General features: G+C 43.2%; 1 protein-coding gene across 1 annotated transcript in view; it reads left to right on the top strand.

The window, feature by feature from the left end:
* The window catches only part of LOC139757551 (putative neural-cadherin 2), a 61,134-nt gene that overhangs the window by 31,600 nt on the left and 14,060 nt on the right, over positions 1-15,474 (top strand). Inside the window, exons 3-10 of the mRNA XM_071678141.1 lie at positions 438-553; positions 1,490-1,654; positions 4,496-4,633; positions 6,192-7,674; positions 11,955-12,188; positions 12,925-13,100; positions 13,411-13,557; positions 13,782-13,958. Coding sequence (XP_071534242.1) covers positions 438-553; positions 1,490-1,654; positions 4,496-4,633; positions 6,192-7,674; positions 11,955-12,188; positions 12,925-13,100; positions 13,411-13,557; positions 13,782-13,958 — 2,636 coding nt within the window. The remainder of the gene's footprint in view (positions 1-437; positions 554-1,489; positions 1,655-4,495; positions 4,634-6,191; positions 7,675-11,954; positions 12,189-12,924; positions 13,101-13,410; positions 13,558-13,781; positions 13,959-15,474) is intronic.

Raw genomic sequence — 15,474 nt, forward strand, 5'->3', positions numbered from 1 at the left:
GTTACCGACAGAGGCGCTGAGGAAGAAAATGTTAACATGTGAATGTGTGAGAGAAAGACAGAGTAGCACTAGCAGTAGTAGTAGCAGTGACAGCAGCAGCAGTAGTAGTAGTAGTAGTAGTAGCTTTACCCACTGACTTTCAATCGGTTTGTTTGTTCTGGTGATGATAAGCCTTGGTACAGTACTCCATGTTCTGTACACCAGTTCCGGTACTACTACAAAGCTTTGGTTCTCTTTTCTCCTGTAGATAAGCACAGAAAAATACTCCGTCCAGCAGTAACTTGCGTCCTCTTTGTGATGTAGGCGAGAGTGTACGGTAGAGCAACATTTTATATCTTACAGTAACTTGTGTACCTCTCCTCCTGCAGGCCAGGCTGTACAGCACATCAACCTACCAATGTCTTGTTGTGACCTTTGTGTGCCTCTCCTTCACACAGGTCAGGCAGTGCGCTACAGTATGACAGGCGGCAACAAGGACGGACTCTTCACCATCGACCAACACTCTGGGGTCATCACCTTGGCCGCCACTCTAGACTACGAGATCCAAGACAAGGTGAGTCTATCATGTTGCTTCTCTCTCTCTGTTCTACATTCGTTATTTCGGCCACTGCTCGCAAGCTGCCTGAGTGTAATCCAGAGTTTGCAGGTGAGCTCTAGGAACAGCGCTCACTTTATGAGCTGTTAGTTAACCATATGACACCCGAGTCATGTTCATAATGTTACGCTTTTAAGAGTACTGACGAGTGATATGAAGCAGCCGCCCAACAGGCAGAGCGATCTGCAGATGTGGACTGGAAATAACTGGTGCTCGAGGACGACGCACAGTGATGAAGGCCGTGCATGTTCCAGATGGCACTCGACTGCGAGGACAATGTGGTGTTCTGTCCTCAGTTTATCAGATCTCTTAAACAGTTTATGGAGCTGAACGCAAGAAAAAAGGAGTAATTCTCACCTGCCAGCTTGGAATCAAGTCTAGGTCGTGAAAACTATATAATGTCTTACCCAACTGAGTCCACTCAGAATGCCAGGTTCTGTCCCGCAGATTTAGCCTCCACTTTAGGCTGTAGTTCTGCATGGCATTATGGTCCTCCAGAGGGACCTAGTGATACACTGTGAGCAGGAAAACCCATGATATAGACGTCCATGGCCACAGTCGAGCGGGAAAACTTCTCCACGATCGTGCCCGGTCTCACCGAACTAAACTGTCTAAAACAACCACATTCATTTGTCAGAAGTGTGTGTATTATATGTTATACGCTATATGAGAGTAAGTTTGAGTATTGTATGTTATACGCTATATGAGAGTAAGTGTGAGTATTGTATGTTATACGCTATTCGGAAATGTTAGAATGGCGTAACATGGGTTACCATACGTAGTGCCGGAGACTGACCTGGGGACGGTGTCTACATTTTCATGACTGATAATGAAACGATAACGTATGATGATTTCCTCATTGTTTTCTTTGTGTGTGTGTGTGTGTGTCATCAGCACGAGCTGGTGGTGGCGGCGGAGGGAGGCGGCCACACAGTGCACGCCATGGTGCAGGTGAGGGTGAATGACGTCAACGACAACCCGCCCTACTTCCTCAACCCGCAGCCCCACCTCACCGTCGTCGAGGAGGACGACCGACACCTCCCAGCCACCATCGCTAAGGTCAGTGTTGGTGATACTGTGTTGGAGAATGGTTGGAGGACGACCGTCACCTCCCAGCCACCATCGCTAAGGTCAGTGTTGGTGATGCTGTGTTGGAGAATGGTTGGAGGACGACCGTCACCTCCCAGCCACCATCGCTAAGGTTAGTGTTGGTGTTACTGTGTTGGAGAATGGTTGGAGGACGACCGCCACCTCCCAGCCACCATCGCTAAGGTCATTGTTGGTGATGCTGTGTTGGAGAATGGTTGGAGGACGACCGTCGCCTCCCAGCCACCATCGCTAAGGTCAGTGTTGGTGATGCTGTGTTGGAGAATGTTTGGAGGACGACCGCCACCTCCCAGCCACCATTGCTAAGGTCAGTGTTGGTGATGCTGTGTTGGAGAATGGTTGGAGGACGACCGACACCTCCCAGCCACCATTGCTAAGGTCAGTGTTACTGTGTTGGAGATTATTTAGGTGATACTAAACACTGACTTGTGTGGTAAATGTGGAGTTTGGGGAGGAGAGATGAAAGTAAGAAAGCATAATACATACACATGAACACAGACACACATAAAAACACAAACTAACAAACATATAAAAACACATCAGAAAAACTACAGAAAATTAAGCAAACAAAGAAATGCACTACCACAAAAGCACGACAATCACCTACACACACACACACACACACACACACACACACACACACACACACACACACACATCCATGGCAAAATACCACCCTCCTCCTCCTCTTATCCCAGACGGTTATACAAAAACTCAAGGCATCAAGTAATTAATTACATCATATTTCCACCACCAAGAAGTGTCACGAAGGAGGAGATAATCCCTCTCATGCTCGACCTCAACACAGGAGAGGCGGTGACATCCTCCGTCAATGAGATATTGTCCGGCCACAGTTTATTTACCTGTTGAGAGGATGTTGGAGTTCAATTTCCGCGAGGGAACGAGGTTGTGGGATCCATAGGACCCCGACACTCTGACACTGTCAGGTGTGAAGGATGTCGGTCTATAACAGATGAAGGATATCCATATCTATATATGAAACCGTCATACCGCAGACCACCTGAACATATGTGAAGAGATTTAGAGGGAAACATATACAGACAGTAGCTTCGTGACTCAGATCATTCTCTCATTAAGTTGATGTTTTGTGGGTGTTTAGATATTTGCGGAAGAAAAGCTTGAAATATATTAATATTCACCTAATGTTCTTCGATCTTCCTCTGCTCTCCCGGCACTAAAGAAACAACACACAGAAAGACACACATGCACACACAGAAATAGACAGACAGACAGACAGACAAACAGACAGAAAGACATACAGAAAGACAGACAGAGAGACACATACATACGGTATAAGCTTGGAATGACGGGATTATTGCTTCCCTTTGAGTGTGAACATCAAGATCATGTCAGAAAGAGTTGGTAGCTACTTTTTCAACCTGCTCAGTCCAAATCAAGCTTACAACTTTTATCAGCTGTGTAATTCAACCCGTCATAACACGTAATTGAATACTGAAGTTCGTCCGAGCTGATTAATAGATTCTCTATGTATTTTGTAACTTGTCCTCACGTTTTGATTCTGCAGCCTGGATCAGTCACCAGCAGTGATGCAAACCTACTGGTAATCAGCTAATGATGTAAACCAAACCTGGGAAGGTTTATCTGTATGTTAGGTTTAACATATGAACATCACAGTCCAATATTCTACCAAAAGCTTACCTCTGTTACCTTCTCTAAACATTCGTTGAGCACTTGTGTAAATGTGAGTATCAATTCCTATTTTCCTTATTTTGTTTTATCTTTTTGACTGTATATCTGTTTGCAAAGATAGTGAGGCCAAATGAATGACGTGTCTGCCTTACCATATTTCGCTAAGCTACGAAACATACAAAAGCACACACACACACACACACACACACACACACACACACACACACACACACATAGATGAACGTAAACGTATCGTCCCGCGGGAGTGTGTCTGGACACCGCATGCCGATACCGGCAACTTGTGAGAGCCTGTTATCCTCTGACTGTCAACTTATAAACTCGACTCTCGACGTACCTTACAACTCCTGACTAACTCTTACGTTTCAGTTTTGTTAAATACAGATTTTGTAATCAAATGCTTTCTTTTAAGGAACGCTGAAACATTTGCTTATCAACCCCAAGATAAAGTTATCTACATATAGAGATTCAGAGACGATAAATTTATTAGTTTTGTGGTGTTGGAGATAATTATCTTAATGGTTTATAATATAACTATAAAGATCAGTATCATCTTTACTGTTTCATTAACGACTAGGATTAACTCTTATGTTGGAGAACAATGTTATTGTTTTCTTACGTTAAGACCAACATCAGAGAGACTTATCTGTACCATAGGATCAGTTGTAATCCAAATGCACATCGCACTACCTGAGTTACCATAACAGAAATAGGGACAGAAACAACTTCGTACATCTAATGAAACAAACAACAAACAAAGAAATGTGCATGATGGGAGAAGGACATTACGACCCAATGATAAATGTTGATCAGTTGACAACCATCCATGTGTTGCTATCACGTCCCCATACCCACAGGACGGTACGTTGTCTGCTGCTTATGTGGCAAGTGATTTTGTTGCTGGTTGAGGATAGGAAAGTCCAGTGTAGATTTGTATCCCTAAATACAAATATCACTCTAACAACACGAACTGACAACTACACCTGTGGAGGACAACCTCGACTTGCTTGTGATAGCAATTCAATTTATTCTGATCTCACTCATTTTCATTATAGGGCAAAGATAACCGTAAGTTGTAAGTTGTTGTTGTGTGTTGTGTGGCAGGTTGAGGCGCAGGACGCGGACCGTCTGGACCACCACGGGCTGCTCTACACAGTGCGAGGCGACGGTGTCGATGGTTACGACCCGAGTGATGCCTTCTTCACCATCAACTCCCTCACAGGGGAACTGATCCAGCGTAGGGTAAGTCTTTTGTACAGGCTTTCGCTGCTTCGGTTGGTAACCCATCCATCAATAAGACTATGTGGAGAATTAAAGATCCTTCCAGGACGAATATAACAAAGGCCAAATTGATGTCAACGTCGCCATCATCTTCCTCAGATAAGTCACCCAGCGCAGGGAAAATCCTCTGCGAAAAAGTTTATCAAACTCTGTAATTCATCAACCTTCATTTGCTGAACTCTATGAAACGATATTCAATGCATTTTTCCGTTATTTTTACGTATGTTTTTCTTGCTTTCAAAATGTTACGAATGTTGACATGAACTACACGCCGCTAGATTGCTCTGGCGGTGACATTCAATGATGATTCCTGTGAGTCGTTCAAGTGTAGAGTGCACTCCCTGTGTTCACGTCGGTCTTGCAAAACATCACGACCAGATGCTTGACAGAATGACTACATCAATCAACGACAGTTCTTGTTCCTCCAGAATTTTGTCGAACTGTTTGTTTGCTTTTATCATGTCCACATCCAGGTCACGACCTCAGAATCCCTAACGTTCCTGTGTCGTGCTGGACGAACGGTAGGAGTGGCTCCTGCAGGAGGACACTGGCTGCTGCGATCTCATCTGCTCGGCGAGGCTGTTTGTCAATACTTTTATCAAAAAAGATGCAGCAATTTCCATCTTTCTTTGGTGTGTTGATTGCAAAAATATCATTTCCTTTGACACACATGTCAAACGTAAGTTCACTTTTCTCCATTACTCATCTTCAGTTGGTCAGAGGAGTTCGCTATACAGTTACCACTGGGTCTCACGCATTGTTCGCCAGTGCAGATGACTTTACGCATTGCCTCCCACTTGCACGGTAAGAACCTGAGCCAGAAAAGTAAATATGATAAGGGAGTCCAATATAACACAGAAACACAGTCAACCTTAATGGAAGGAGGATATAGGAATGGAAGTGCTAAGACAGCGAGTAATTTGAGATATGAAAGATTTTGTGCAATAAATCCACAAATGCATTGTTCAGCTGAAGTTGCAAAACATGATGGTCAGCTGATGTAATATCGCAATGACAGGATATACTTCTCTCTGCATGACTTCATTCATTACTCCTCCCGTGTGAGAACATCCTGTGACGATACCTCATCGCGAATGAGAGGAAAAGGTATTTGCTCTGAAGACTTTTCATAGTCACTGATGACTCGTAGCTTATATCTATATTTTCCATGTTGTATATGAGTGATTACATACCATGTTGTGCTACAGTGTAGTACCTTGAGGTTCATGTGTGTGTGTGATATGGTACTGGAGTATCTGCTTTGGTTGTGCTTGTTTCCACGCCTCTATCACAAGCGCTGGTCAGGTCCTCTCACAGAGGACAAACTTGGTTATGTAACCATGAAGTCTGACAGCTGAAATACGACCCACCATTGAGGCAGTACTTACCATGTGTGTGTTTGTTATGTGCGATGTCCAACTTTACATCATACTTTTTCAATTCACAGTTGAGCTTTAGTCTCCCTGCAGGTTGTGGACCACAACAATAACATCCTCTGCTGATCATGCTTTCCCTGCAGGCGGTGGACCGCGACCCGCCCAGAGGGAAGGGGGTGTGGAGGGTGAGGGTGCAGGTGAGGGACGGACAGGCCCTCTGGAGCCGCCAGGCCATGGATCGTCACCTGGCCAGGAACTCTAGGACGCCAGACGCAGACCAGGGACACAATGACAGCGGAGGACAAAGTAGAACTCACTATGCTTTAGAAACAGAAAAGTCACTGGAAGACAATGCCATGGAAGAATCAAGAGTTACCTCAAGAAAAAGAAGAAACGTGAACTTTGAACCAGACGGAAAGACGTCTTTCGACCAGACACCGGGTATAAGAGCGACCAGTCATCTACCAGGACGTGTAAACAGATGGTCGGTGAGAGTAGATAAGACTGACGTAGGACAAAATGGTATTCCCAAATTGAAAACTTCAGCCAATATGGTCGCCAGCAGATCGAGGAGTGTTTCAAAACTTATAGGCCCTACCCACAGTCTACAGGAACACTGGGAGAATGATAAGTGCAGGAAAGGGAAGACCAGAGGCGTCAAAGACAATCCAGAAAATACGAAGGAACATAAAGGTAAAATGGGATACACTAGATACAGAAGATTAGAAAAGTTATCAAGTCACAAAAGAAATAAAGCAAAAAATGCGAACAGCATTGTTGGAAGAACTCAAGCTTATTCACAGTCTGTTGATGGGAACAGACGTTCAGTGCATTCTGAGAGGCAATCACATGCTAGAATGATGGGAGATATTCACAACACCAAACATTCTCAGTTTACTAACGTGCGGTCTGATGCTATGATGCTGTTAAAAATGCAGCATGCTAATTCTTCAAACTCTCCACCACTGTCTGACAGCACCTGTCACAACCACAAAGCTCACATTCATAGCGAGACATCTCTCTCCTCAGATCCTTATATGACATCTGCTGTCTCACCAACACCGTCAGAAAACACGTCAACAACACCCTTGTCTCCAGCAGGAGGGGAGGGCGAGACTTCAGGTATGGTTGGCATGATAAGGAAACACAAAGCCGCTCCATCACGAATCCAAATGACTGAAGCGTCACTGACAGACTCGCATCTAATAATGAGACGTAACACCGGCAGCACGAATAAGAAATACTCATCTACGAGCAGCTCTGATCCAGGTCACCGTATAGAGGTGGGTCTGTCGGAGCCTCTGCCCCTTAGTGCAGTTCCTGAAGGCCATCTGGTGAGGTCTAGAGTCTCGCGGGCAGCCGAGTCAGTAGCAGATGAGCACTACGAGCTGGGCAGCTTCAGTTCTGACAGCGGGTGTGACGATGGTGAGGAGGGAGCCAGCGGTAACAACAGGTCTGAGCCAGCGGGGCGTCGTCTGGATGGCGGCAGCTTACACGGTCTGGGGGGATCCAGAGTACATGTGTCGGAGACGGTGGTCACACTGCTGGTGAAGGACATCAACGATAACCCGCCAGTCTTCCCCAACGCCACCATGTTCGGCCACGTCCAGGAGAATGGTCCCATCGGTAAGTACAACTACTTCTGTTGTGGGATGAATCTTGGCTATGGATTGTTTTCTCTGGTCCCAATGGGATATATCCAGTAAAGACTGTAATCTACCCATAAAAAAGCATACATAACCAATCCATACACATACTGTTGAACTGACTTGTCCTGTTTATGTGTGTGTGTGTGTGTGTGTGTGTGTGTGTGTGTTAATGCAACCATGAACAGCACATTCCACTTCCACCAACAACTTCATCAACCAGTGGACAACAGTCAGTATTGCAGGTCCAGTATATCCTCTACGCTCTACCTGGGTCTTCCTTGACAACATCTGATGGGGCAAAGTGCAGTCCATTACTGTCCCACTCAGAGTGAGTGCCTCCTAATTTCTTGTTCTGCTTGTTCCAATATTGGTTGGCCATTAAACATGGTCAAGCACTACGATTGTGAGGACGAGTCAAGGATGAATGTTGTCATTCAGGGTTTAGAAATCCATTTTTGTTCTTCATGTTTCCATTCCTTGACCCGGAACACTTTCATCCGCTTTGTAAGTCCCAGCTCTAGAGTGCACGATGAAGATAAGACGTATGGCAACCGTAGATAAGAATATAATAACGCCCACCTGACGCCTCCTGAGGATGATGTGAGGGGTTGGTCGTAGTTCTAGATACAACAGGTTGATCTGCTGTTTTCTCTGACAAATGTTATTGGTGAACATGAGTACTAGAGACATCTGATCCTGCAAGACAAATGTTTAGGAAAAATTTAGAAAAGCAACTGAAGTGTTTTTAGTGTTAACAGTATCATAATGTGAGTAGAGGCGGCTGCTAAGCCGACCAGGCCTCGTGCGCTTGTCCCATGAAGACGGAAGGTTTGTGCTGGTGCCTGTTTGATTAAATGGTTGTCATGGTTCAGGAGAGGGAGTAGCAGTAAACACTTTATCACTGAGTGAGTGTGAGTCCTTCAAGTGATGCTCCTCTGTGATGGAGTAGTCTCTACATGATCTTGCTTTATTGACCATTATCTTAAGATTGCTTTGAGAATCAAAGTCAAAATTCATTTGCCTTATTCTTAGTGGACACCAGGTACTTTTTGGCCTATCAAAACATAAATAATTATCTTCTTTAAAATTGGCATCTTTAAAATGAACTCAAGCTGAGCCAATCGTCATTACACAGAAAAAGAAATGAAGAAAAAATGAGACGCAAAAATTCTCAACCACTGCTGTCTGAGCCAGAAATTTATATTTTGTGATAAAATCTGCTTTGTCACACACGACTTACTCATATCTTGATGTGGAGACGAAATCTTTTACAATGGTCTTTTACATCAAAGGCCTAATTAGGAACGTTTGTGCTTGAATATCGTAATAATGTTCCTCTAAATGATAAAGTGATTTTGAGATTAGAGTAAGTGCCTGAGCAAGCGAGCGAGTGGCTGCAGAACATACATAGCCTGACTGCTCAACAAAAGAGTAATGTGTACAATGTATAACAACAGTACAGTAATAGCCTTTACCCACATTATATCTTTCTGACGTTGTGAGCAATATTCCGGTTGGTGGCTCGGCAGCGTAGAGCAAGTTCAAGTGCTTGAGGTGATATTATGTCCAAAAACATGACAGAACATCACATAGAATACATAAACCTATGTCACTAACAGAGGTCTTTCACAACATCATCGTTACGAGGTACCGTCCCCCAGTCCGGGCAGGGGCAACACTACCTGCCAAGTTACATTCCTCCGTCATCAACGTCTGGCACCCGTACATCTCGGCACCACGGATGCCATCCACTGCCTCACTCATAAAGGCGAAGAAACATGTCGTAGGCAGATGTTTCCCCACCAGAACGACAGTCAAAAAGTTATTCAACTTCTGTGTGGAGAAGAAATTTCCCCTAATATGAGAGTTTTATGTCGTCAGCGTGGACTGCCTGGGGCGTGCCCATTTTTTCTATCACACGTGGGGAAATGTTTCATTTCCTTCATGGTATAATTCCTTGAGAAAGAAGAAAAAAGTCTGTGATATGTCTCTGTGGTTCTGTCAGTCACAGACAGTCGGCTGGTGCTGAGAGCCACAGACGGGCTTGTATCACTGACAACCAGAGACCAGTATGATAAACATAGGCATTTGGTACCAACAACAACAGATAAATAAAATCTTTGTGTTACACTGACAAACTCGGACAGGCTGATGGTTCTGCCAATCGTAGACTGGTTTATGACAGAGCAGCTTATGGTATTGACAGCCACAGAAAACACCTAGAAATTTGATAGTTTTATAGTATTATCAGAGTCCACTTTGTGTCCACATGTAATGAAGTCTGTTGGGGATGAGAGAGCTTGGGAAGTGAGTCAGTTGTTGTTCGCTGATGATACAGCGCTGGTGGCTGATTCATGTGAGAAACTGCAGAAGCTTGTGACTGAGTTTGGAAAAGTGTGTGGAAGAAGAAAGTTGCTTAATGATACAAGCAACTTGTTGAACGTCTTGCTGAACCTAAATAAGGATACAATTCTGTTGCAGACAACTATCATTCAGTTATCTAATGGGCTACAGAATATCTATGTGAGTAACTAACATACTGAAATCATAATCTATAGAGTTTCTGATTCGAAAAGCCAATATCAAAGTACATTTTGGTTGACCTTTTGGCTAATTACCTGTTAATCCTGACTAAAAGCAAACTCTATCATGCAAGGAAAGGAAAAATATTAATATATCAGATCATTAGAGGCATGAAACATATATCACACGAGAGTATGGATCACAAGAGAGTATGGATCACACAAGAATATGGTTCACACGAGAATATGGATCACACGAGAATATGGATCACACGAGAGTATGGGGTCAGAGGAAAATGAATATGATCGGTAGCATTGTTTTGACCCGATGACTTACCATTACGCAGCCAGAGCCTTGGTATAACATGTAGTCAAATTAGATATTTGATATATATATATATATATATATATATATATATATATATATATATATATATATATATATATATATATATATATATATATATATATATATATATATATATATATATAAGATAAGCGTTTCGTAATTATCAATGGGTCATTTACATTCAGAACACATTCTGAACACGCTCAGAGGCGGGTCGAGAAGGAAAGTTAGTATCGTAATATAATTAAAGACAAAAAAGATATCAGGTCGTCCATATATTCTACTATAATCAACTTTATTTTAGATATCATGTCAAGTGTTCATAACTATACAGATGTGTGGAGTAGCCCGGAAGAGTTACTCTGGAGCATCCCAGGACATCCACTGTGGAGTGTCCCAGGGTACTCACTGTAGAATATTCCAGTACACCCACTAGAAAGTGTCCTAGGACATCCACTGTGGAGTGACCTAGGACATCCACTTGATGTTAACTATACATATACAAGAACAACAAAATAGTTCTCTCTCCCAGTATGTGAATTTGACACCAAGACAAGACTGTCTGGCGAAACTTTTTCCAGCGACCATTCCCGTGGTCGACCGCGGGAATTGGTTGAGTTGGCATTTCTCTCTGCCGTTCTATACGTATAAACTATTGGATTATTTACTATGATGTCCAATTAGTTTGCTTCCCTGATTCTTGGCAAAAACTTTCTTAATTCGTCAAACTCTTTAGTTATCTATATATCACGACGTCTTATGAAACGTTGAAATTTTCAAGTGATGCATTGAAAACAAAATCTTATATATATATATATATATATATATATATATATATATATATATATATATATATATATATATATATATATATATATATATATATATATATATATATATATATGTTCTAATTTCGTTTATGTCTGAAATATCTATAATTCATGATATCTATCTAAGAATTGTGTGTCACAGAGTTAGATATATAACATTACGCTCCAACATGTTTTCCCGCAGTGTTTTCGTGCCTTCAGCCCCACACAACATGTATGTGAGCTGCTTACTCTCCCTCCGCGGTTTTTAAAGCCTTATCTCATCTCGCAAAACATACACGAAATTCCTAGATTATCAAGCAGAAAAATCTCCACTTCCATAATTAGTTTTGTGCACTTAAAACGAGATGTCTAAAACATATGTGATATATACATTCATACATACATATGTCTCTCTCTCTCTCTCTCTTTCTTTATATATATATATATATATATATATATATATATATATATATATATATATATATATATATATATATATATATATATATATATATATATATATATATATATATATATATAATTCATATATGTATATATAACTATGTACACTCAGATCTGTCAGTGGCTGTTATCAGCGCGTGGGACGCGGACGACACTTCTGAGGGCACCAACGCCAGGATCACCTACTCCATCGAGAAGAACGTCATCCAGGAACGTACGGGTGAGGCCATCTTCTCCGTTCATCCTGACACCGGCGTGGTGCGGACGGCCATCTGTTGTCTGGACCGAGAGACCACACCCGAGTACGAGATCCAGGTGGTGGCCACAGATGGTGGGGGTCTGAAGGGTGAGTGTTGGGTACAAGATTCAGATGGAGGTTGGTTAAAGGAAGACGTCTAGTCTTTCGTTGTCATCTACGTATTGGTTTTGGATGAAGACTTTTCCCCGTGGTGGAGAGCCAGAGGTTCACTCTGTATGGGAAGGTCTGGGGTTTCAATTATGAATATTGGAACTGTATTCAATCTGTCTTGACTGATGCTTCACTTGATCACTCAACCTGTCTGCTACCATGGAGACCAGGGGACATTGGCGTAGCACATACCTCGATCAGCTGATCATATTACTTTGCCGTGCCATCTCAACAATCTCCTACATATCAACATATATCAGTGGAACCATTACTTTCATGAGCCTTTTTCTTATTCATAAACACAAACAGTAACGCTTGTTGTATCACACTAGCAAGGCGGGATTTTTGATTTTTTTTCTTGTCGTCAAAGTTAACTCTCTCTTTCCAGGAATCTGGTGCTTACCGAGAAATCCTGAATATTCTTTTGGTTAATTAGTAAACTTTGAGAGCATTAAAAGGTTCTTAATGGATTAAGTACATAGGAATGTACTACTAAAGATATGAAAAAGATATACACATTCATTTTCATCTTAGGAATTTGAGATAAGAATTTGTTTAGAAATCCAAGATGCTGGAACAAGATGTGGCTTCTTAACTGTGACTTAGTGGCTGAAGTAATGGTCTCTGTACCTGACTGAGAGAAAAATATCTCTGGGTTCCCAACCTGTCGTAGGGACGGGCGTGGTGGTGGTGCGTCTGGTGGACGTGAACGACAACCCACCAAGACTGGAGCGAACACTGTGGCATGTGGAGATGGACGAGACCTGGGGCGCTGGTCCTCCCGACAACTCCACGCTGCTTCACATCTCCGTCCTCGACCCTGACACTGCCAACTACTTCTTCTACAGGGTGAGTGAGTCACTTCTACACGGTGAGTCACTTCTACAGAGAGAGTCATATCTACAGGGTAAGTTGCTTCTACAGGGTAAATCACTTTTACAGGGTTAGTCACTTCTACAAGAAGAGGCACTTCTAGCAGGTGGGGCTCTTATCTTACAGGGTGAGTTACTTCTTTTACATGGTACATAATGCATTATCACGTTGTCAGAAACCATCTTAAAAGGTGAAGGTTTCATGATACACGATAAGGAACTCTTAGATCAGGTTTAGACATATATTCTACTGAAAATGAGACTTTTTCTTTCCCCCCGTGTGTCAGGTGGTGGAGGCGAGCGGGTGGGGCTGGGAGCACTTCGGCATGAGGACGGCCGGGTATGTGGGACAGCTGTACGCACTAAAGACGCTGGACTACGAAGACGACACCCATCGTCGGGGCTTCAAGTTTATGGTTCAGGTGACTGACAGGGTGAGTAGGTACTCAACCAGTAAACATACAACATGAGTATTGACTCAACTAGTAAACATACAGCATGAGTATTGACTCAACCAGTAAGCATACAGCGTGAGTATTGACTCAACCAGTAAACATACAGCATGAGTATTGACTCAACCAGTAAATATACATCATGAGTATTGACTCAACCAGTCATAACCAGCTGGTTACCCCAGTATCACCTGTCTCTCCCCCAGGGCCGCGGGGGGTGGGAGGACTCGCGCCACCTGGACTCCGCCTGGGTGTCCGTCCTCCTGAGGGACGTCAACGACAACCCACCACAGTTCCACCGCCCGCACGCCCACGTCACCGTCAGGGAGGACGCTGCCCCCGGTACCCTCCTGGCTGCCCTCCCCGCCCACGACCCAGACATGGTGAGTACATACGCCCAGACACCCACAACCACAACATGGTAACTACAGCGACGCCCATCACCACCCTGTGTGGAGGATGCTGGCACGTCAACTCGTCCTTCATAGCAGGGTTGATTTTCCTTCCCTCCGCTACAGAGACCACTCAGGTTTCTGCACCAAGAACTGGCTGCGTGTGTGCCTTGCATTAGCTAGGCTACGTCATACTTGGCAAGCTACTGCGTCACATGACTACTGTATAGCTACAAGCAGCTCAAGGGTTGGCCGTTGCTATGTTTATCTCTTTTCTTACACCGCTAAGCTTTCGGAATTCTTACCTTCTTATGACTTTCCTCACACTTACAGCTAGGCCCTTCACATTTCCTTTTTTCATCTCTTTAACCCTTTTTTGTCTCTTCGTAAGATGTTATTTCTTTCTCATTTTCTTTAAATTTTTATTTTCTTATATTTCTTTCTAAGAATCAATGTGAGCAGAAGTGCTGAGTGGAATCTTTATGAAGGTTGCAGGTGAGAGTGACGGTTGGCTCATGGTAAGAAAAAGGCAGCTGGAGTCTCCATAGGAACTGCATGACAACTATTCTTATCCTTTAGTTTAGTGGCATTTGACAGTTTTGCTACGCTAACCTAACTTCACTAACTTCACGTCATCCGTTGCTGGCGAATCATTACCAACTTCTTAACTCTGTAAACTGCAAAGCGAAGTTCTGGCAGCCGAATACAGTACTCAGTCGTCTGGACGCAAAATGCTGCTTGCTCCTCAATATCTTCCTGATTGACTTATACATTTTGCCTCTCTGCCAAGACTGGATAAAAACGCTACGCTCTCCAGTCGCTAGACATGTCAATACAACCTCATCGGAGAAGCTGGGTCGTACTCTGACGACAAACACATCCCTTTTCCTCTTCGATGTCTGTTTGTGTTGCCCTTCAGTTTGCTGAGCACTTTTTCCTTGACCTGACAACCGATTTTGAAACACAGAAATGTTTGGGTATAATCGTATGAAAAGGGAGTACAAGAATGTCTTCATGTATATACTATAGTCAGTCAATCTGCACTCGAGATGAAAATATTAGAATGAAAATACGGAGTTAACATTGGTCGAGGGCGTTGCTCCTTGCCACTTGGAGACTCGCCATCACAAATGAAGCAAAACGAGAATTAGAAATGACCAACCATGTAAAAATACTGAAATAATATTACTATGATAAGCTCAACATAAAGGACACACGAAATTGGAAGATCTACGGAGTACCAAAATAACACACGCCTTCCCTGTACCTCGATTAGACCAAGACTTTATGATGATAACTGAGTTGGATGATGATTCGAAAACAAGATTTTCCGGTAAGTACACAGAGCACTTGGCTAACTAGATATCTGGACGGCTAATGACATTAATGTTTTAGCTTCCGGACTGTCACTGCTCTACTTCCCTGGGAAGTCAATTTATCTCTCTCTCTGCACACACACACACACACACGCACACACACACACACACACACACACACACACACACAC

The sequence above is a fragment of the Panulirus ornatus genome, chromosome 27, assembly GCF_036320965.1.
Source record: "Panulirus ornatus isolate Po-2019 chromosome 27, ASM3632096v1, whole genome shotgun sequence".
Classification (NCBI taxonomy): domain Eukaryota; kingdom Metazoa; phylum Arthropoda; class Malacostraca; order Decapoda; family Palinuridae; genus Panulirus; species Panulirus ornatus.